Raw genomic sequence first — 19,049 nt, forward strand, 5'->3', positions numbered from 1 at the left:
GTTTGGCACTAGTAACCAAGTGAGCGTATGGAACGATAGCTCGATTCACCAGTAGACCAGTTGGAGAAGTTTGGAATTTTTTCGGGGAGTGACGATCTCAGTAAAGTGCGTCCAGAAATAATTTTTGCAAAGCGATACATTAACGACTGGCAGGGTGGGGAAAATGCACCGCGTGTCCTCACATGTCGGTAAGCTCATCAAAATCAAGAGTGCACAATGATATCGTCATGTTGGTCAAGGGACATCTCACACATCGTCTTCGCACATGGTTGCATTTCCGACAGTGGCGGTTGACTGATGGGAACCAGCTCGTTATTCTCTTGGGACCAACCATTCACCTCTACCTGTCGGATGTCCCCATATACAATGCCGACAGCACATCAGATCGCTAGTGCTATATTGGATGCAAAGGTATATGTATGCGTGAAGTAAGCTGCTGCAGATTTTTCTTTGGTCGTCTTCATGTTGGTCATGAGATCTTCCACTCGATAATTTTCCCTCTCCCGTGCGCTCTTTTGTCTTACGCTCTGCCACAATCGCGTTTGGGAAAAGTAGTATTGTAACACCAAATTCTGTTTAGACGTCTCTCACAAATCTCATCGAAACACCCAATCGATAGATTCTGTTCGACCAGTGCACTCATCACTGAGTACTGAGGTACTAGGCACTATTACCAATAGATACGCGTACACGTTCCTGCAAAGCAATTGTTTCACGCGAAGGACGAGGGGTCGTTGAGTGAAAAAGTCGAAGGAAGGCCGATACCATAGATTTTCCAGAAGATGATCAGCGATGGTCAGATGCAGATATCAGTCATGTATCGATCACAGCGAGGCAGGGTCGAGACAGGAAGCAGTTGCAAACCCAGCTGATTCAGTATGTCAGCGAAAAATCTGATCACATGAAAATATCGAGCTCACGCTACAAAACAAAGTGAACGAGCTTTTAATGACACCGTTGATACAGTCCTGAATGGACCATCCTGTCCATGGTTATTGCAGTTCACGGAAGTGTTAGACAACAACCCAGACTGCAAGGCACGGTGTGAGGACCTCCTGTGCAGTGTTGAGTGTCCAAGTCTTGAAGTTTCGGTCAGAATGTGGTTGACCCTCGTAAATTGATAGGTGTCGGAAAGGACAAGCACCTCTGGAATTCGTTGGATGAGTATGTGTACTTAGATGATTCGCCCATAATGCTTACCCACTGGTATGTAACCGCTTAATATTGCGCCCATCTCTCTGTAGGAGTGCAGTTAATTGGACAAGAATAGCAAGCATCGGTGTAGAAATTCAGTAGAATACCCCCCACATCTCAGGCTATCGTGACTCTCTCACCGGGGTGGCAGACCTCAGCGCATGTATGCTGAGGATTCTCGCATAACAAGGGCTAACTGCAAGTGACGCCACAGGAGACGCTGGTGGTCGAGTTTGAAGATACAAAGCAAGAATAGTGGATGGTTGAGACTTGGCGTACACACAAGCAGCCCTCTCAAACGGTTACGGCGCACGGTGGATAGGGACCAGGGTGGCGTGGAAGAGGACAGATGTGATTATGACCGGACGCATGTATGTGGCAGTGGGAGTAGGGATATATACAGTTGTGTGTGGGTAACGAAGCGAGTAGGGATGGTTCATGATGACAAAAGCACCTGGTATATGGAATGTGAGCACATCATACACGAGTACATACTAAGTAGTACTTGCCGATAGGTGGATGGTACACATTCATGTTTGGCTTGACAGCATGGACATCTCCGTTAACGCCAGTACGGTCTTCACTACAAGCACGCCATGCGTCTTGAAGGTCCCCGATGCTTTTGGAAGCCCAAGCTCGAATGTACTCGAGGTGAAATATAGTCCAGGAGCACTGAAGATTTTCCAAGCTAAATCCGGCTTGAAGCAGAATGGACGGTCAAGGTAACGATGGGTGAGGGCATGATGTGGCGCTTAGAAAGCCACAGGATACAGGGAGCGATATTATATATAATGGGACGCACAATCGAAGTCGACATAAATACAAGACAGAGGATCGCTTGAAAACTAAGACCTTATACAGACGAAGTCTCATTCAACAGTGCTTCCTGAAGGTAGCTGATTATCTCTTCTGCTGACGGGCGAAAACTCTTTCGCCGTCGACCAACACCGCCGCATGAAATCCAGGTGATTGGGTTGGATTTCGATGGAGGAATTGATGGGCTCTGCTTGTCTCAACTTAGCATGAACAACATCTATGGCGCTCTTCAGCCACCAGTAAGGTTGTTTCCCATATAGGACCTGCACGTGGGGGGGTGTCAGTGTCACTAGCAAGCCAACGAGCCACTGACCTGAAGCATGACACCGCCGAGAGAGTATATGTCGGTAGATTTGGTTGCGCATTGTATGGGTTGATCTTCCGGGGGGTCGATGAGCTCTGGAGCGACCCAACGTACTGCACCTGTGTGGTAGTCGAAGGCAGGTTTGGATTGCACTATGACATTCGAGATACCGAAATCTGCAAGACGAGGGGATCCATCGGCAGCAACCAGAATATTATTCTACAATAACAATGAAGATTCTGGTTGCACGGCATTTGTAAACTCACGTTGGTGAGGTCACCGTGTATCACGTCGTTGTCATGAACTGCCGAAACATAGAAATCAGTTGGTCCCTTGCATAGTCAATCTATCACTCACGATACTGGAGCCCCTCCGTGATTTGTTTAAGCTATTGAAAATGTGGTAAGTACTCGTACTTGGCTTCGCAGATAGAACTCACGAGGCGAAGCCTATCCATCATCGAGAGGGTCTCATGCGCACGATTAAGGTAAGAATTCAAAGTCCCGTTCGGCATCCAGGGGGAAACCAATGCTGGAAATGAGCCAAATTGCTTTATAATGCCATGTAAGGGCAATACATATTGATGCTTCAACGGGGCCCATATACGAATCTCACGGTCCATGTTCTGCATTTTATAAGTTCAGATATGCGAGTGTCAGACTGGACCCCAATATACCTTGTTGATTCTGACACGTTCACGATCACTTGGAATTGGGAATCGAGGGGATTTGACCGCAACCTGAAGTCGGAGTCAGGACGTGTAGAAAAAAACCGAGTGTATGAAATACTTCATCCGAACTTGCGCCACAATTCAATAAACACTTGTAAACGTCTCCAAGACCACCCGAGGCGGTTGGGTAGCTGGTTTCCCTGAGCACATCCGAAGATTTGATGATATTATCAATTTGCTGGACATGGAAGTTGCGAATCAGGCGCATTTCTGCGTCAATCGTAGTATCGAATCAAGTTTAGAGGATTGAATGCTCCATTTTGCACTGTAGCTTCTGCGGGAGATCTGAAATCGTTGTTTGCATACTCGACTTCCGGTTGTTAGGCGCCGTCAGAATCCACAAGTTAAATATACTCACCAATCAACCGAGCATCCTGCCTGCCGTTCAAGCGAATACATAACAGGCCCGACGTCGAGGCGATTCACATCGCCGCAAAAAGGACATCGGTAGGAAATTTCAGAGTATGATGACGCCTGCTGTTCAATAATAACCCTCATGACAATCTTCGTGCCCGCTTCAATGCTTGGCCATTCATGGCTTGTAAGTCGGGTTACTTGCTTGTCGTCGTCGATGCATAAATCGTATTGTCCTTGCTCCATATACCGTCTCTGAATTTGAGCCTCGATCGAGCTGTGTTTTAATAGAAGTCGAAGCATCTCATCGAATCGCTAAAGAGAATTTGATGAGGAAGCTTCCCCAAGACGGAATTTATGGCGAGGCTTACCTCAAATGAGTCGCAGACGTCCATCGGTATTGGATGTTGGCGGCCTGTTGCATCTACCAGTGTCACACAGCCAAGTGTGACGACCGGCCCCACGGAGGACTGCACACAGATGATCCGGCTTTCAATTCTCATCAGGATTTCCTGCTGCCTCTGATGATCGACCTGCTGCTTCTGATGATCCTCCTGTTGCCTCTGAAGATACTCCTGCTGCCTCTGCAGAATTGCCAACACTGCCCGTATGTCATCTCCATTTTGCATTTGGGATGACAACTAACAAGTGGAATATAAGTGAACACGAACAATATTCAGAGAGTAGAACACAACCAAATACTCAGCCATATAACGGTCGATTTTCGTAAAGCATCCGGCGATATCTTGTGTGACGGATGGGTATGCGAGAGCATGTTTACGCAACTCTGTCAGCGTGGCGGAGATTTCTAGCAGCATGCTAAGTGGCATTCAATGTCAGGTGAATTCAAACACCAACGAGGGGTATACCTAGTAAGATTTTCCCTTCGGCATCGTTCACGATGATCTCGGGCACGTGGGGCGTTGCACAAATCGAGACGTAGTCGATCGAGTCGTGATGCCAAGCTATCCAGGTCCACCTTATTCTGACCACGTCTCTATGATTACATTGAGATTCAAGAATGTCCTTGCGGTGACATAAACTCTCACATCCATGGCTTTGAATATTTCTAATAATCCACCAATAGTAGCTTTGATCGGAGCACCGACAAGTGGAATAGGACCTGCAATGGCCTGTACGAAGGGCAAAAATGTCTGAACCATGTCAGAAGCTCTGCCGAGGCGGGTAGAGGAATCGCCCCGAAAAGATGTAGAGGAGGAAATGGCCAGAGAACCAGGGTGCACTAGTAGTGATGGATTTGAATGGAGAGTGGGTGAAGGAACGGGAAACTCACTAGGGATGTCTACAGGGATGAAATTATCGCGAAATTCATGGTGAATGGTTGTCGAGCTGCATTGTGTACGTTCGTTCTTTGCAGGGCGCCTCGATCGAACTGCGAATACTTCGCCCAGATGGAAATTCTTGAAAAAGTTCTTAATCAAATCCTTGAGCGGCGGATCCGGGGAGGGCATTTTGGTCGGGTGGGTTAGATGGGTCAGAGGGAATATGAGACGGAGGGGAGGGAAGGAGCCGAGATACTTAACAGGCAGATAGAACACAGCCATTAATCGTGCATGCACAATCCTCGTGTATGTACACTGGAACGACTTCCTGTGATCACGCCGGCCATCGATAATCAGATCTGCAGATCCGCCTTCAAGTTGTGTTTGAGCCATAACGAATGAGATGGTAGGCCTGAATTTCAAACATTTAACATTTGAAAACGTTGAGTTCATGCTGCAATCACGCTATCGAAGATACCGATCAGATCTCTGCAGCTGATCTCAGAATTGAAACGTTGAGTGGTGCCCCGTGCCACCATCTAAACAATTTCAAATTTTCCATGGCGGTTTCTTCCCGGCTCTTTTTCCGCAGCAGCAAGATTCCGTGCACAGTTAGTATTACCCAACTTGGCACTGCACACAAGCACGGCATCAGTTGGCGTCCTACTACACGAAGATGTCAAGTCAAGTTCTCGTTCAAAACGCAGAGAAAGTAGAACGAGAAGCCTTGTCAGACTCAGCGACGCTTGTTGCTCATCGACGAGTCAAGGTATCCGCCACCCACAGTGGACTGTGCCTGACTGTGCACAGGCAGCACAGCACCATACTTTGATAAGGTTAGCCGCATGGCCCAACTCTGACGCCCATCGACCAACTCAACAACACTGCCTCTGTGGCAAAAGTTCCATGTGTTGGATGGTGAAGCACGACGTCAAGACGTAGACCCGAGCATTTGCTAGAAGTCGACTAGATGAGTGAAGAAAGTACGTTTAGGAATGAGGCACTCATGGTCTAGCATAAGAAATATTATTCCTGGATGTGAGTGGCACGTCTCACTGCTCAGTCGGTCCTACTTCATCAACCACAACACTCGGACCAGGATCTGGAAGAAAACAGCGCTAGGGAAGCTCGACGGCGGAGTGCATCATCGACTTCATGTTCATATAAGGCCTCGCACGGTTTGGCACTAGTAAACCAAGTGAGCGCATGGAACGATGGCTCGATTCACCGGTAGACAAGAAACGAAGAACCAGTTGGAGAAGTTTGGAATTTTTTCGGGGAGTGACGATCTCAGTAAAGTGCGTCCAGAAATCCATTTCGCAAAGCGATACATTAACGACTGGCAGGGTGGGGGGAAATGGTCCGCGTGTCCTCACATATCGGTAAGCTCCTCATCAAAATCGAGGAATGTTGTCATGTTGGTCCAGGGACATCGCACACATCGTCTTCGCACATGGTTGCATTTCCGACAGTGGCGGTTGACTGATGGGAACCAGCTCGTTATTCTCTTGGGACCAACCATTCACCTCTACCTGTCGGATGTCCCCATATACAATGCCGACAGCACATCAGATCGCTAGTGCTGTATTGGATATGTACGCATGCAGTGAGCTGCTGCAGATTTTTCTTTAGTTGTCTTCATGTTAGTCATGAGGTCTTCTACTCGATGATTTCCCTGTCCCGTGCGCTTTTTTTTGTCTTACGCTCGGCCACAATCGCGTTTGGGAAAAGTAGTATTGTAACACCAAATTCTGTTCAGACGTCTCTTACAAATCTCATCGAAACACCCAATCGATAGATTCTGCTCGATTAGTGCACTCGTCACTAAGTACTGAGGTACCGCGCATGGTCAATCGATGCGCATGCGCGTTCCTGCAAAGCAACTGTTTCATACCGAACGCAAAGGACGAGGGGTCGTTGAATGAAAAAGTCGCAGGAAGCCCCAACCACAGATCCTGCAGAAGACGATCAGCGGTGGCCAGATGCAGATATCAGTCATATACCACAGACACCGAGGCAAGGTTGAGATAGGAAAGGTTGTAGACCTAGCTGATGCGAAATGTCAGCGAAAAACCTGATCACATGCAAATATCGAACTCACGCTACAAAAGAAAGTGAGCGTGTTTTTGATAACACCGTCGAGTCCGGAATGGACCATCCTGTCCATGGTTATTGCAATTCACGGAAGTGTTTAAAAACAACCCAGACTGCAAGGTACAGTGCAAAGACCTCCCGTGCAGTGTTGAGCGTCCAAGTCTTGAAGTTTCGGTTAGAATGTGTTTGACCCTCCTAAATTGATAGGTGTCGGAAAGGACAAGCACGTCTGGAATTCGTCCGATGAGTATATGCGCTTAGATGATTCGCCCATAATGCTTACCCATCGGTATGTAACCGCTTGGTATTGCGCCCGTCGCTCTATAGGGGAATAGGACCCGCAACGGCCTGTACAAAGGGTAAAATGTCTGAACCATGTCGGAGCTTTGCGGGCAGAGGATTCGCCCCAGGAGCATCTGGTGGAAGATGCATTGGTGGAGAATTCCGGACCCGGTTCTCTCGGCAATGAATTAGAATAGAGAGGTGAAACGAAGCGAAAGTCGTCAGTGATGTCTGCAGAGATGAAGTCATCGCCTTCATGGTGGGCAGTCGTCGAACTACGTTGCGTGCGTCCGTTCTGTGTTGGCGCCTCGATCGAACAGTGAGTACTTTGGCCAGATCGAAGTCCTTGATGAAATCCTTGACCCGCGAAAAGGGCATTTTGATCAGATGGGTTGAGGGTAGGTGAGACGTAGTGATGCGGAGAAGGAAGGTGGTCGATATACTTAACAGGCAGCTGCCAGTGCGTACAACACAGCCCAATCATGCATATACAAGCCTCGTGTATGTACCGCCTGAGTATGTACAGAATTGAACTTGCCGCAAGCATGCCTAGATCAGCACTTTGAATGGATTCTGAATCTGATGTTGGATTGGGATTGCAAGTGACATTGTACGGGCCATAAGTTCCAGTCAATGACAACAGACAAGCACTTAGTAGTGGAGAAGAGAAGCGTGGTGGGGAGCTCGCCAAAGTACCAAAGGGTACCAAACAAAGGACTTCGAAGAAAACCGAGCGTAGGTCTCGTTGACGATGTAAATATCCTACATGTCTAACATATCTAAGGACGGAACTGTCGAACGTTCGAACGTTGATCCCGTGTAAGCAATTCGCATGACTCCCGGGCCCCCGTGTGCGTACTCTACATGCACTCCACCACTCACTTAACTTGTAGATACAGACATTCCAGACGCACGGTCATAGTGAGATATCAATGTCAAGTCACGACATGACCAGATGGTGGGTACTTCAGTACTGAGTCCTAGTCATTAATAGTGACCTGGCCACGCCAAGAGTAGTGGCGCACAGTGTCAACAGCGCGGCCACTTGGTAATATCTTGGTGGTTGAGCGATGCCGGGGCCGATCATTCTGTCCATGTTCGATAGACAGTATAATTTTTTTCAGAAGACCAAATACACTCATGCTAGAGCTCATGACTCTACCCTCTTATTTCCCAGTGCCGCTCCCTGGACCATCGTCCCTGCTCTCCAATCTCACCTTGAGGGCCAGGCTGTCATTTCTATTCCGCAAATAGTCATATTCTCAATGATAAATGTAAGATAGCCGAACGCGGTTGTCTTCCTCAAAGACATTGTAACTATGTCTGTGCAAGAGACCACTTTGCTTTACGGACGTCAACAAGTTAACGTCCAATGCAAACCCTTCGCTTATTTCGAAGTTCGACCTTAAAATCACGCACTTGACTTGCTTGTCAAGGTTATATGGATGGTGATGGGACTCATTTGATGTTTTCTGGTCATATTCATATCAGGGTAGATAACTTTACCGCCCATGCTACCTAACAAGAGGGTCAGAAAGGCAGAATCTAGCCCAAGAAGCAGTAACAGCCACCAGTAACACAGGGTGACCCTTCAAGTCACTGGCAGCCGTGTGATCATATACTTACGACTTTTCCGTTGGACCTTTCCGTTGGGCCTTTCCGTTGGTACCGAATTACTATCATTCGACGGGAAATGCATAATTTACACTCATTGCTGAATAGCAACACAACAACAACACATATTCGTATCGGATCTACTGTAGTGTATACCTTAGGTCTCTGCGCATTAGGCCCAACAAGAATTTTTTTTATTTTGTTGCGAGCTTGTTGCAGCGGCAGCAGCGGAAGTTGAGATGTCGAAAACACAATAGAATGCACAATTTCGTCACGCTATGTCACGCGCGGCACCACGGCCAATACATGCCAATACACAAGAGTATCTAAAGTCCGACAGCGCTCAAAGCCACACCGTTTGACAACGCCACCGATTCTGCCAAATGCAACAAAGCGGAGACTCAACCAAGCCGACAGTGTGATTTCCTGATTTAGCCTGACTGTCACGCTGCACTCATGAATCGTGAATAGCACGCTGCGCTGTCGGTCTATTGACATAGAAACACCTGGGGTAGATTCAGAATGGTGTATTTTATATATGTTGAAGTTTTTATGTTGATAGGTTAATGGGATCTGGGTGGATCTTCATTTTAGTGTCCAAAAATCACTCATTGTGGGTACACTTGCGCAATGTTTCATCTTGGGAAGGCTCCATAGCGTCGATTTTAAATTTTTGAATTGGTAGGTTTATTGAGAATATGCTAATACTTGTTCTACAGCTGTTCCGAATGAAATATGTGTTGAGTTGTGAGCTCTGAAGTGCATTGTGCATTACCCATCGATTGTGCATTCCGAATCAGGTGATAGTATCGAGGACAGTGATTCACGACATTAAATGAAAAAGTATGGCGCTGCAAGCTTGGTACGATGCCGTACAATTTTCATTAGGACGCCACAAGTTCACAACCCTTACAAGTTAACGAGATTCCGACATGCCCTATAAGTATTGTACATGGGTGATCAGCAGCCCATCCCTCACTCTTTGAATTCACCATTTGATCTGCACAGTTTCATGTCGACACTAGAACAATCTCTTTATGCTCTTGACTGGAACAACAACACAGCGGGTTCGTCAGTCTTGTTGGAAACGAACCATTATGCTGAACTCCATCGTTTTCCAGTTGTAATCATCACCCTGATAACCTATGAGTACCGTCAGTAGCCTCCATGAACCTTGCAGTGCAGCTGAGCGTAACATTATCTAGTGCTTCAGCTCGAGAAAGAGGTAACGAGAGGGTCCCTTCATCATCGTCGAGTGCTCATGATCATATTATCGCAGGTCACGTTTGTTTGGGTTAGAGCTTAACCCCAATGATATGAAGATCCAGAACTGACTGGTTATGCAGAAAAGACGGTGGTCAGTGATGACATATCTATACCTTGTTGTGAGCTCCACCCGCCAAAGTGCTTCCTGGTTTCTCATTTTTGTTGCTGTCAGGTTCGATATTTTGGTATTGTCCTTGCAATGTACGTCGCGGTGGTTGTATTCTTCAAATGGTACATTATATGTTGACGCTGACGTCTAGGGTTTGCGCCGTCTGTACGTGACGTGATACCAACTAAGACATCATTAACTGACTAGCGCTAGGGGGAGGTCTCATTTATCTACCTGAAGCAGTGAGTGTATCGATTCTTTCTCTAGAGAGTTCTTGATTGACCCAGATTTGATCAGCCGTACGTCATAAGTTCATTTTACACCTAGGCCTGATCTACTGCTGACCTCTTGTTTAGTTGTGAGTATATCGTATTCAACAGAAACTAGCTTTGCTCATCATGAAATTGAAATAGGTTATGGTATGCTTCTGTTCATGCAATGGGGTTTTTCTGTATATTTTTGCTTGGCGGAAGGTAAGTCATATCCATACATTATCGCACCTTTGCACTTACCGATCTTGCGTTTGCAGTTGTTCTCATCTGGCGTCTTTACGTCCTATACAACCAATCCAAGCTCATACTTTATGTTCTACTGGGGTTTTTTACTACCTGTCGTCGCGCTCTATGTAGTAATGGATGCATTTTTATGGAGCCGACCCTCAGCGTTGTCAGGTGAATTTCTATTTTGGTTGAATTCCATGCAAGCTGATGTCTAGTTGCATAGTGCAAGAAGTAATGCTAACTCCAAATGTGACGATGTGCACAACAATCCACCACATCGGGCCCATGCCTGCGATATATTTTTCCATCCCCATCATATGCTATGACATTCTCTTGGTTGTTCTTGCTATTGCCGTCCTCGGCAAGCACCTGAAAGAACGAAAGGAAGCTAGATTGAAGCCCAACACCTACTTGGTAATGATCGTTCGATATCATGTCATATACTTTGTCCTGTAAGTTTCCCTTCGTTTACTGTGTTCTTTGAAGGCATTCATTGAATCACACTAGGAATTTGGCAAGTCAAGCCATCATGGCGATATTGTGGGCACACACTCCGGTATGATCTTCTGCGAATCTAGACAGATCTGTTCTAATGCATGCATGCACAGATTGTGGTGCTGAAGCTCGTACTATTGTATAAGGATACCGCGCCATTGATTATCGTGCCACGTTTCATCATCAGTATTTGGGATACGCATGCCAACGACAAATTCGTACATAACAGTGTGGCATTCGAGGAATGTGTCTGTTGGACTTCGCCACCGCAATTAGAGCAGTCCGAGATTGACGGTTCCGAATTGAGGAAGGAGGTCTATACTTGCCCCTAACTAGCGTACGCCTCAAATATCTATTCAACTAAATGCTTGTCTCTAGACTTAGTGGAATTCGTGAATGTGTATTTCTTGTAGATACATCTGCGCATTGACTACAACGACCTGCACGGAAGAGAGTCTGGGATAGGACTATCTTGAGCTCATCCAGTATGTAATTCCTGTTACTTGATTATCATCTTTATGGCTCGCAGTCCAAACATGCTGGATAATCCTTAGATATTCATGATAAGGTATACTGACAATGGTCGGATCACATCATTGAGGAAATGACGGTATACGGGCAGGTGACAAGACGAGATCACGCATTCGCTGAGAGCGGGACACAGCCGCAGTACCATCAGCGTCGGGTATGCAGGTCAAAACAGAAGACTACACACAGACTGAGAACAAGAGACGGTCGCAGCACCACCAGCGTCAGGTAAGCAGGTCATAACATGAGGTCACGCACTCGCTGAGCGGAACATGGCCGCGGCACCATCAGCGTCGGGTAAGCAGGTCACAAGATGGAATCACGTACTCGCTGAGAGGGAGAAATAGCCATGGCACCATCAGCGTCAACAAGCAGGTCGAAAGACGAGATCACGCACTAACTGAGAGAGGAACACGGCAATAACACCATTAGTGTTGGGTAAGTAAGTCACAAGGCAAGGTCACGTACTCGCTGAAAGCGGGACACGGCCGCAGCACCATTAGCGTCAAGTAAGCAGGTCAAAGCAGAAGATTACGCACGGACTGAGAACAGGACATAGTCACAGCACCATCAGCGTCGGGTAAGCAGGTCAAAACACGAGGTCACGCACTCGCTGAGCGGGACATAGCCGCAGCACCATCAGCATCAGACATCAGGAAAAAACCCAAAATGCCGTAGCTCGGGTGACAGCTATATAGCGCTTTTTAGGCACAGTAGCACTATGTAGGCACGGCTTAGCTTGCTTTACTGGTAACACGACGAAATTGCAACTGCTCTGACTTGTAAGTGCCGCACATCTGTCATTGTGTATTGCGCACCTTATTGTTCTGCGAATTTAAACCAGTTCTATATCCATTCATGACTTCATCTCTTGCTTGCTCGACACCTATCTTCTGATCAAGCATGCTTTTGGAAGAGGCAGCAGATTGCAAGGATCTTGCTGCAGACCCTGCGGCGCTGGTCTTTTCCTTGAATATGCTGACAAGTCTCTTTTTCCAGATGTGGTTCCATCTTGCTTTCGAGGTGCGTCTCTTGTAGGATCCAGAGCTTTGGGATGCTTGCTAAAGCCATGTTGGCATTCTCGACAGTAGTACGGAGCATCGGGATTAGAGGGTGGGGTGAAGCATTCACAGGTGCAGGCTTGCCCTCCCTGACAAAAGTCTCGGCAGTATACTTCACAGCGATCAGACATAGCAGTGTGTGGAATGAAGTAAAGATGGTTCGGGAGAACAAATCAGTGTGGGTCATAGATTTTTTTATTTTGCATAAGCATTGGTTATTGACTCATAAGTCTCATCAATTTCTAAGCTTATTCATTCACTACATGTAACTACAAGTATCCTTCTGTTTCGAACAAAGATAATGCTGATAACCCTTGACACCAAAGTGTTGCATGAGCTTCCCAGATAGGATCACTTAACGAGATGGTAATTGATTTTGTTCTGCGCCTTCCAAATTGTAAGACTTCAATCATGGCTGCATCATCACCTTGCTCATCAGGGAGCAAGCCATAACCTTCCGGTACAATGCCCTCAGTAACTATTTGCTCGACTGTTGAAAAAAAAAGGTTTTCGTCATGCTGAGTCTCAAAGGGGCTTTTCTTTCCGGGAACTTCAACAGCAGCATGTCGAATATTCCGTTCCTGGTCTTCTTCTATCTGTAAGATGAGCTGATCCTCCGAATTAGTGTCTTCGTCATCAGGATGGCCAGCACCAGTCTGCCCATGATGACGAGTCTGCTCTCGCCCATGAGTGCCATAGTATTGTTCAATTGTGTCTGGATGAACTCCATCACAATTGTCTCGGTAAATACCAAGTGTTGCCTGGCTTATCAGTCGCAAATCCTGTGATGAATATGGTGTCAGTTACTTTATGTTCAAATTTTTGATGTGAAATCTCACTTGTGGACTCTTATTGTTTGTTGATGGGCCAGCAATTGGATGAAGGTTCCATTCTTCACGAAAGGTCTTACAGTTGTCATTGATAGCATCCAAGAATAGATTTTGGAGAAGCCACAAATGACCTGTTTGCTCAATATCGAGCCTGTGCAGTCTTTCCAAACGGCTAAAGAATGCCCTCCAATGTCTCACAAATTGTGTTCCTACTTCAACCCAGAGGCGCTCAATCCTCGAATTTTGAGTTGACCTGTGGTACTTGTGTGAGAAAAACACCCAAAGGATCAAATGATGATACTAGGCTTATGATCCCCACATAAACAAGCCATGATTTGGGCCGTTTCACATGACCATATAAGTGGCAATATCAATATTTTCACCACGACGGTCACCTCGCATACGTGATGGCATACCATACTCTTCTTGTGCTTTGAGAAACAAATCGAGAACTGTTGTAGCACGATTATTTGTGCTCGTTTCTAGTGCAACCACCTGGACGAGCCATGATTAATTTCTGATGACTTCAACTCGGACTTGTGACATGCTGTTCTGCAGTAACCATCAATAAATCCATGGACAACGAATCCCCACCGAATCATCTTATGGTGCCCATCCAAATGCCAAAGAGCATTGGAACGCTTAACTTTATATTTCCTTCTTCGAATAATTTGTTGGCGTCTGAATTGGCGTCCAATTCTGTCAACTCGTTGTAGGGATTGCCAAATTCGCCTATGTTGTACACGGACACCTTGTTGTCGAAGAAAACCAACAAGGTACCGAAACCCAGACTCCGGTCTACATCAGGAAAAAACCCAAAATGCTGTAGCTCGGGTGACAGCTATATAGCACTTTTTAGGCACAGTAGCACTATGTAGGCACGGCTTATGCTACAGTGACCTATATAGCGCTATATAGTCTTAAGCCATGCTACAGGCGGCTATATGGTTGGGGGGTGCTACAGGTAGCTACAGGAGCTACCACTGCGGCTACAGGCAGCTACAGGTGCAACCGTAGTATGTATTAGACACTGTCGTTGTAGCTAATTACTTTATAACACATGCGCAAAACATTTCGCCATCAATGAACTCGTTGAAATAAAAATCGTTCGCCACCTCAGTATGCATTCCCGCTTCTCAACCTCAAATCTACTGACTGTCCCATCCTCGGTATTAAATGGCACGGCCGCACAATTTCGTCAACGTGGACTACAGCAGCAGTTGCGCCGAAGTTGGCGGGTTGAGCGCGAGACCTGTCGCATTCGAGAGGAAGGGTCGGGTGGTTTGAAAGGTGTGAACCACTCGACATAAGCGAGGGCTCTGGGATATGCGCCGAACTGGCGAGGTAGGGTGAAAATAGCGCGAACTTGGGCTACTCGTACACCTGCAACAAGACTATTATCAAAATTGACCGCTGAGAAACTCAGCAAAAAAATACCTTCAAGAGTATGCAAATGCGAAGAGCGAGGCCTGTCTGCTATCAATGCCATGTCAAACTGGGCTGGGGATACCAGGCTTCCGGCCTGACGGCAACTTTTCTGGAGTTGCTCTGATGCGCCTTCGCTTTGGCATGTCGCTAACTCGTAAATCTGGTGGCGTCACAATCACCACTTGACGATAAAGATCGAAGCGGTCTTGAAGACCAGGGACTATGGTGTTGCGCGGGAGATTCTTGAGTAAGAAGGAACGGAGAGCAGGGAGGAACTCAGTAGCACCGTGTGCTGTTATGATGGTGTGAACAGATTGGTGAGGATGCACAGGGACTTTTGCAAGGACATGGGTTGGTTGAAGTGGTTCAGCTGCGGGAAGATGTGGTGTTTCCGACTCTGAGTCCGTGTCTGAATCTGCAGTCGACGTCGTGTGGCATTTGAGTGAGGCTGTTGAGACAACCAATCCAGGTATGCGCTACGTATAAACACAGGCTTCCTGGCGTTGCAGCCACAAAGCCATCTGTTCCTCGTAGTCCCGTTTATTGCTAGCACGGTATGAGTCCTTTGCGAAATCAATGTGCAAGCGCTCGGGAAGTTCTGTGTTAAACCCGTCAGCTGCGCCAAACAATGTGATGGACTGCACGTAATGAGAGAGCTGGTGTAATTTCGGTATGTTAAAATGCTCTCGAACAGCGAGCTCCTTGAGGATGTCTTTATTTGCGTGAAATACAGTCAGGGCGTTTTGTAGGGCATCGAGGGACTCAGTCGTCTGAATGTGCAGCTGGGCATAATACGAGAAGTCGAGAATAGATCGTGCAACCACCAAAACACGACTGCCAGGCATGACGTCAAGGCATCATCTTAACGACTCGATAAACACACACCTAGGTACTGCCCCGCTCAACAAGCCAACAAATACTCGCTGCATCTCTTTATGTTCGCGTCCTGTCCACTGCTTCACACTCGATATCCCTTTCTTGAAGTGTCGAAGGCCAGGATAATTCGGGATCGCCTTGAAACGTGCATCCATTTCGTCCTCGCCAATGATATCGATGCACCACTTCACAAGGTGGTCTTTGAACACACCCTTGTGAAGTTGATGCAGAAGGTCGGGTGTGAAAGCTAGAAAAATGTCTGCGTGAGGCAGATCAGCCCAGAAAGGCTTGTAAACTGGCGCGTAGACCATTGGCCTCGAATTCCTGAGGATGCTGACCAATCTTGCGCTTGTGCAAGATTTCTTTTGTTGACTCTGGATCACGCATTGCCGAGTTGAGTGCATCCCCTCGCTCATTTGCTGCTACAAGGCACTTCGGACATCGGTTCTCTTTGCAACAACTGACCAAACACTGTTCCGGGAAATCGGCGACATATGCTGCAAGAATCGGGTAGACACGACGAACCCACGAGTCCGCACACACCATCTCGACACCAGTCATTTCCAGCACCGATGAGAGGTTGGAGCAGTAGAGTCATGCAATGGTGGAAGAGGCGGTATCCAGCCAAGGAGCGTGCATCGGGGGTGAAACAGTCAAGTTTGCTAGCTGGTAAGTAACCAATGAGGATGGTTGCGCGTGCTGATGCTTGGCGCCTTTTTGCTTTAGCGATGTTTCCCAATGGACATGTACACTGGCCATGCCTGACTTATCCCCTCGGAACTGCGACAACGATGTTTTGTCTGAAGATAGAATGATTGGTGCTATCGTTGCACCCTCTGGCAAGGCGTTCTGTGTGCGAGGTCAGTCCGTTACTTTGTCGCTCCCTTTCAAATAGTCTTACCTGTTTCTCGCCCCACCAGTCTCCTGTCCACATCTCGTCGATGACTCTATGTTGCCCCGCACGGTCTGCATAAGCTTTTGCAGGTGAGTACGCCATATGTTCTTTGAAGGCAGGATTGCCAATGAGCTCTTTCACGCATTCTACAGGGTCCCGGCTCCACAATTCAACCTCTTCTTGCAACATCTCGCCTTTCTCATCCTCGATGTTTCCACGCACAGTCACCTTCTTACAACTCCATCCTGGGCCGCGTGGAAGTTTGTCAACGCGCTGCAAGAACGAGCGGTTGTTATGAAACGAAAGTCTGCTGCGGTTTTGTGTCTGGTTAGGGTATCAATATTGTAAGTTCAAATTTTGATCAACGTTTGATCAACACTGCACTTACTATGGGCAGTTTCAGGAATTCTTCGGTCCGCGTCTGACCAAGGTTCTTGACGAGCCAGTGGGCCAGATCCCACTCTTCCCTGGTGAGTGATATCTATTTAGTAGATGCTTTGCCGGCGCATTCAAGCACTTACTCGTCCTCAAAAGGCGACCATGGATCCTCACCCTCTTCCTCTTGGTATGTTCTATATTTTTCAAAACTTGTCTCCCCCTCATGCAGTGCCCAGCCAGCATCCGTCCGACGTTTGAAATATCGGCCGTTGTTGGTGAACGACATCCCTTCTTCATCTTCGACTTCCTCGACTCTAACACGACGAGTCTTGCTGAGCGCTGGGTTATCGTCTGTATCTGGAGACGGGCGTGGGTGAACATGGCCTGGAGCTGCATCTTGATGGGGGAAGTCAACATCTGGTGCGTCGTCTAAGTTCTCTGCCTCTACTTCTTTGATCATTGATTCATACTGTGTTCGACATTCAGGACGCCCTACAATGTGTCTCTTGAGACCCTCGGGTGTAGTCGTTACCTTCCCACAGAATACACAGTGGGGCATGCTGGGTTGTCCGGTGTGATTGACGGTGCGATTGACACGAAACTTGTGTTAAGTATGTGTGTGCCGGCCCTAAGTATGTTGACGCCACAAAAATGGAAAAAAAAACACGCTAACGCTATCCTGTTCAGGCTCAAACCGCGTTCCAGAAGGTCAACTCCTTCTTGGACTTGCGGAGACCAAAATCAGGACTATATTCGAAGTTTCATGACCTACCACCATACTCAAAGTTCCAAGACCTACCGCCATTCGACTGGCATACACAAACCACAGTTCCAGAAGGTCCTCCTTCTTGGACTCGCAGAGACCAAGATCGGACTATATTCGAGTTCATGACCTTGAAGTGCTACTGCCATTCGACTGGCATACATGTAAGCGTCTTCTAATTTCTATGGTACTCGCCTCATTGGTGCCCGGATCTAGTTGTGGCGCAGCGCCTGGTTACTGCTGCTGCCCAGTTTGAGTCTAGACCAGGCCGACCCTCAAGTGAGTCCTCATACCGGCCCTAATTGTGACTAACACGAAAGTCGTTTGCAGCGATGTGACCAACTACTGTCACGGACTACAGTTCATAATATGGAGATTGACTCGAACATCATTGAAAATAAAGGCGATACACACGGTGCACCCTTATTCCGAATGACACTTGACTAAAACTAACTGACAACTAAGCTAGGGTAGTAATGCCATGAGCCGCAAGTAAGAGCTCCAACAGTTGAACCTTGCGTGACTCCTCACACCGCTTTTTTTCAGCATTCCATCAGCACCGTTATCATCTCCCAGCACCAAATTTTGGTGAGCAACAGGACCTTGTATGTGCTCTGAGAGCTGCAGCTCTGCATGACTCATCACACAGCCTAATCTCTGCATCCCAGCGCTCTAGGACAAGTGTTCGCAGGTAGGTCTGCGACATTTTGATGGGTCCTGGAGTTTGGCGATATGGCGCCAATGGAAACTGAATATCAAGGGCAGGCTTAACCTCCCTTGGCGTATGAGGTACCTCCCTAGCCCGTCCTGGAGCAACGACCACGTGAAATGGTCGACTTGGAGGAGGTACAGGGCCTGATGACTGGTTAGTGTTTGTCATGGTTTATGGTTGAGTATCACCTTTTGCTGACTTCAAGCGTGTTCGGTTTCTCTTCAGCTCCGTTCAATAACAAGATGTTCGGCTTCACGTCGTCTGAGTCATTCGACGACATGAACGCTGAACTACAACATCGGTGAGTGTGAGGCGAGCATTGGAGAAGGCAGCCACTTACAATTTATTCATTTTGGCTGTAGTATCGATTTCGCTGGAGTATCGATTGTATGTTTGAAAGGAGAAGTCATCCCCGTCCCTCTTATTTATGCCATTATATTGACACCTGCTTGGTCAGTTCAAAACTTTAACTTTGTGATCAACAAAACTCGATCAACAAAACTCAAAAATTGTTTGTTGATCCGACGCCACTGTAGG

The 19,049-nt window shown here is 47.2% G+C and overlaps 8 protein-coding genes across 8 annotated transcripts; 1 reads left to right on the forward strand and 7 right to left on the reverse strand.

Moving 5' to 3' along the window:
• Nucleotides 1-2,135: 2,135 nt before the first annotated feature.
• DFJ58DRAFT_608543 (kinase-like domain-containing protein) lies at nt 2,136-2,951 on the reverse strand (the record flags this gene model as incomplete). Its single annotated transcript, XM_041380849.1, has 5 exons — nt 2,136-2,273; nt 2,324-2,533; nt 2,581-2,618; nt 2,672-2,702; nt 2,754-2,951. Coding segments are annotated over 5 exons (615 nt in total), but the record flags the coding sequence as incomplete, so codon positions are not given.
• On the reverse strand, nt 2,919-4,953 carry DFJ58DRAFT_698511 (uncharacterized protein). Its single transcript, XM_041383531.1, has 8 exons — nt 4,921-4,953; nt 4,693-4,899; nt 4,448-4,641; nt 4,268-4,395; nt 4,094-4,217; nt 3,770-4,039; nt 3,403-3,713; nt 2,919-3,354 (listed from the first exon to the last, which is right to left on the reverse strand). The coding sequence occupies exons 2-8, from the start codon at nt 4,868-4,870 to the stop codon at nt 3,243-3,245; spliced, it is 1,317 nt and encodes a 438-aa protein (XP_041247954.1). The 5' UTR covers nt 4,871-4,899; nt 4,921-4,953; the 3' UTR covers nt 2,919-3,242.
• Nucleotides 4,954-6,857: 1,904 nt separating this feature from the next.
• DFJ58DRAFT_129653 (uncharacterized protein) lies at nt 6,858-7,723 on the reverse strand. Its single transcript, XM_041378771.1, has 2 exons — nt 7,059-7,723; nt 6,858-7,004 (listed from the first exon to the last, which is right to left on the reverse strand). Exons 1-2 carry the CDS (start codon nt 7,602-7,604, stop codon nt 6,951-6,953), a joined length of 600 nt encoding a protein of 199 aa, XP_041247955.1. The 5' UTR covers nt 7,605-7,723; the 3' UTR covers nt 6,858-6,950.
• Nucleotides 7,724-9,516: 1,793 nt separating this feature from the next.
• DFJ58DRAFT_742948 (uncharacterized protein) lies at nt 9,517-11,375 on the forward strand (the record flags this gene model as incomplete). Its single annotated transcript, XM_041387231.1, has 13 exons — nt 9,517-9,738; nt 9,793-9,825; nt 9,877-9,901; nt 9,956-9,965; nt 10,018-10,056; nt 10,110-10,138; nt 10,198-10,211; nt 10,260-10,288; nt 10,460-10,519; nt 10,576-10,717; nt 10,770-10,998; nt 11,054-11,102; nt 11,155-11,375. The coding sequence occupies exons 1-13, from the start codon at nt 9,624-9,626 to the stop codon at nt 11,371-11,373; spliced, it is 993 nt and encodes a 330-aa protein (XP_041247956.1). The 5' UTR covers nt 9,517-9,623.
• Nucleotides 11,376-12,899: 1,524 nt separating this feature from the next.
• On the reverse strand, nt 12,900-13,724 carry DFJ58DRAFT_654437 (uncharacterized protein; the record flags this gene model as incomplete). The annotated part of the gene is made up of 2 exons (XM_041381790.1): nt 12,900-13,412; nt 13,470-13,724. Coding segments are annotated over 2 exons (768 nt in total), but the record flags the coding sequence as incomplete, so codon positions are not given.
• A 218-nt stretch (nt 13,725-13,942) lies between these two features.
• On the reverse strand, nt 13,943-14,260 carry DFJ58DRAFT_654415 (uncharacterized protein; the record flags this gene model as incomplete). The annotated part of the gene is made up of 1 exon (XM_041381786.1): nt 13,943-14,260. A coding segment is annotated over one exon (318 nt), but the record flags the coding sequence as incomplete, so codon positions are not given.
• Nucleotides 14,261-14,570: 310 nt separating this feature from the next.
• On the reverse strand, nt 14,571-17,497 carry DFJ58DRAFT_904528 (uncharacterized protein; the record flags this gene model as incomplete). Its single annotated transcript, XM_041394914.1, is given in 11 exon segments — nt 14,571-14,843; nt 14,898-14,974; nt 14,994-15,336; nt 15,379-15,722; nt 15,774-16,059; nt 16,103-16,261; nt 16,308-16,484; nt 16,517-16,613; nt 16,666-16,983; nt 17,048-17,126; nt 17,181-17,497. 11 exon segments carry the CDS (start codon nt 17,495-17,497, stop codon nt 14,659-14,661), a joined length of 2,382 nt encoding a protein of 793 aa, XP_041247959.1. The 3' UTR covers nt 14,571-14,658.
• Nucleotides 17,498-18,365: 868 nt separating this feature from the next.
• Nucleotides 18,366-18,863, reverse strand: DFJ58DRAFT_838241 (uncharacterized protein; the record flags this gene model as incomplete). The annotated part of the gene is made up of 3 exons (XM_041392443.1): nt 18,366-18,662; nt 18,712-18,802; nt 18,853-18,863. The coding sequence occupies 3 exons, from the start codon at nt 18,861-18,863 to the stop codon at nt 18,366-18,368; spliced, it is 399 nt and encodes a 132-aa protein (XP_041247960.1).
• Between the last annotated feature and the right edge of the window lie 186 nt (nt 18,864-19,049).

The sequence above is a fragment of the Suillus subalutaceus genome (genome assembly GCF_016647625.1).
Source record: "Suillus subalutaceus strain FC151 chromosome Unknown DFJ58scaffold_16, whole genome shotgun sequence".
Taxonomy (NCBI): Eukaryota; Fungi; Basidiomycota; class Agaricomycetes; order Boletales; family Suillaceae; genus Suillus; species Suillus subalutaceus.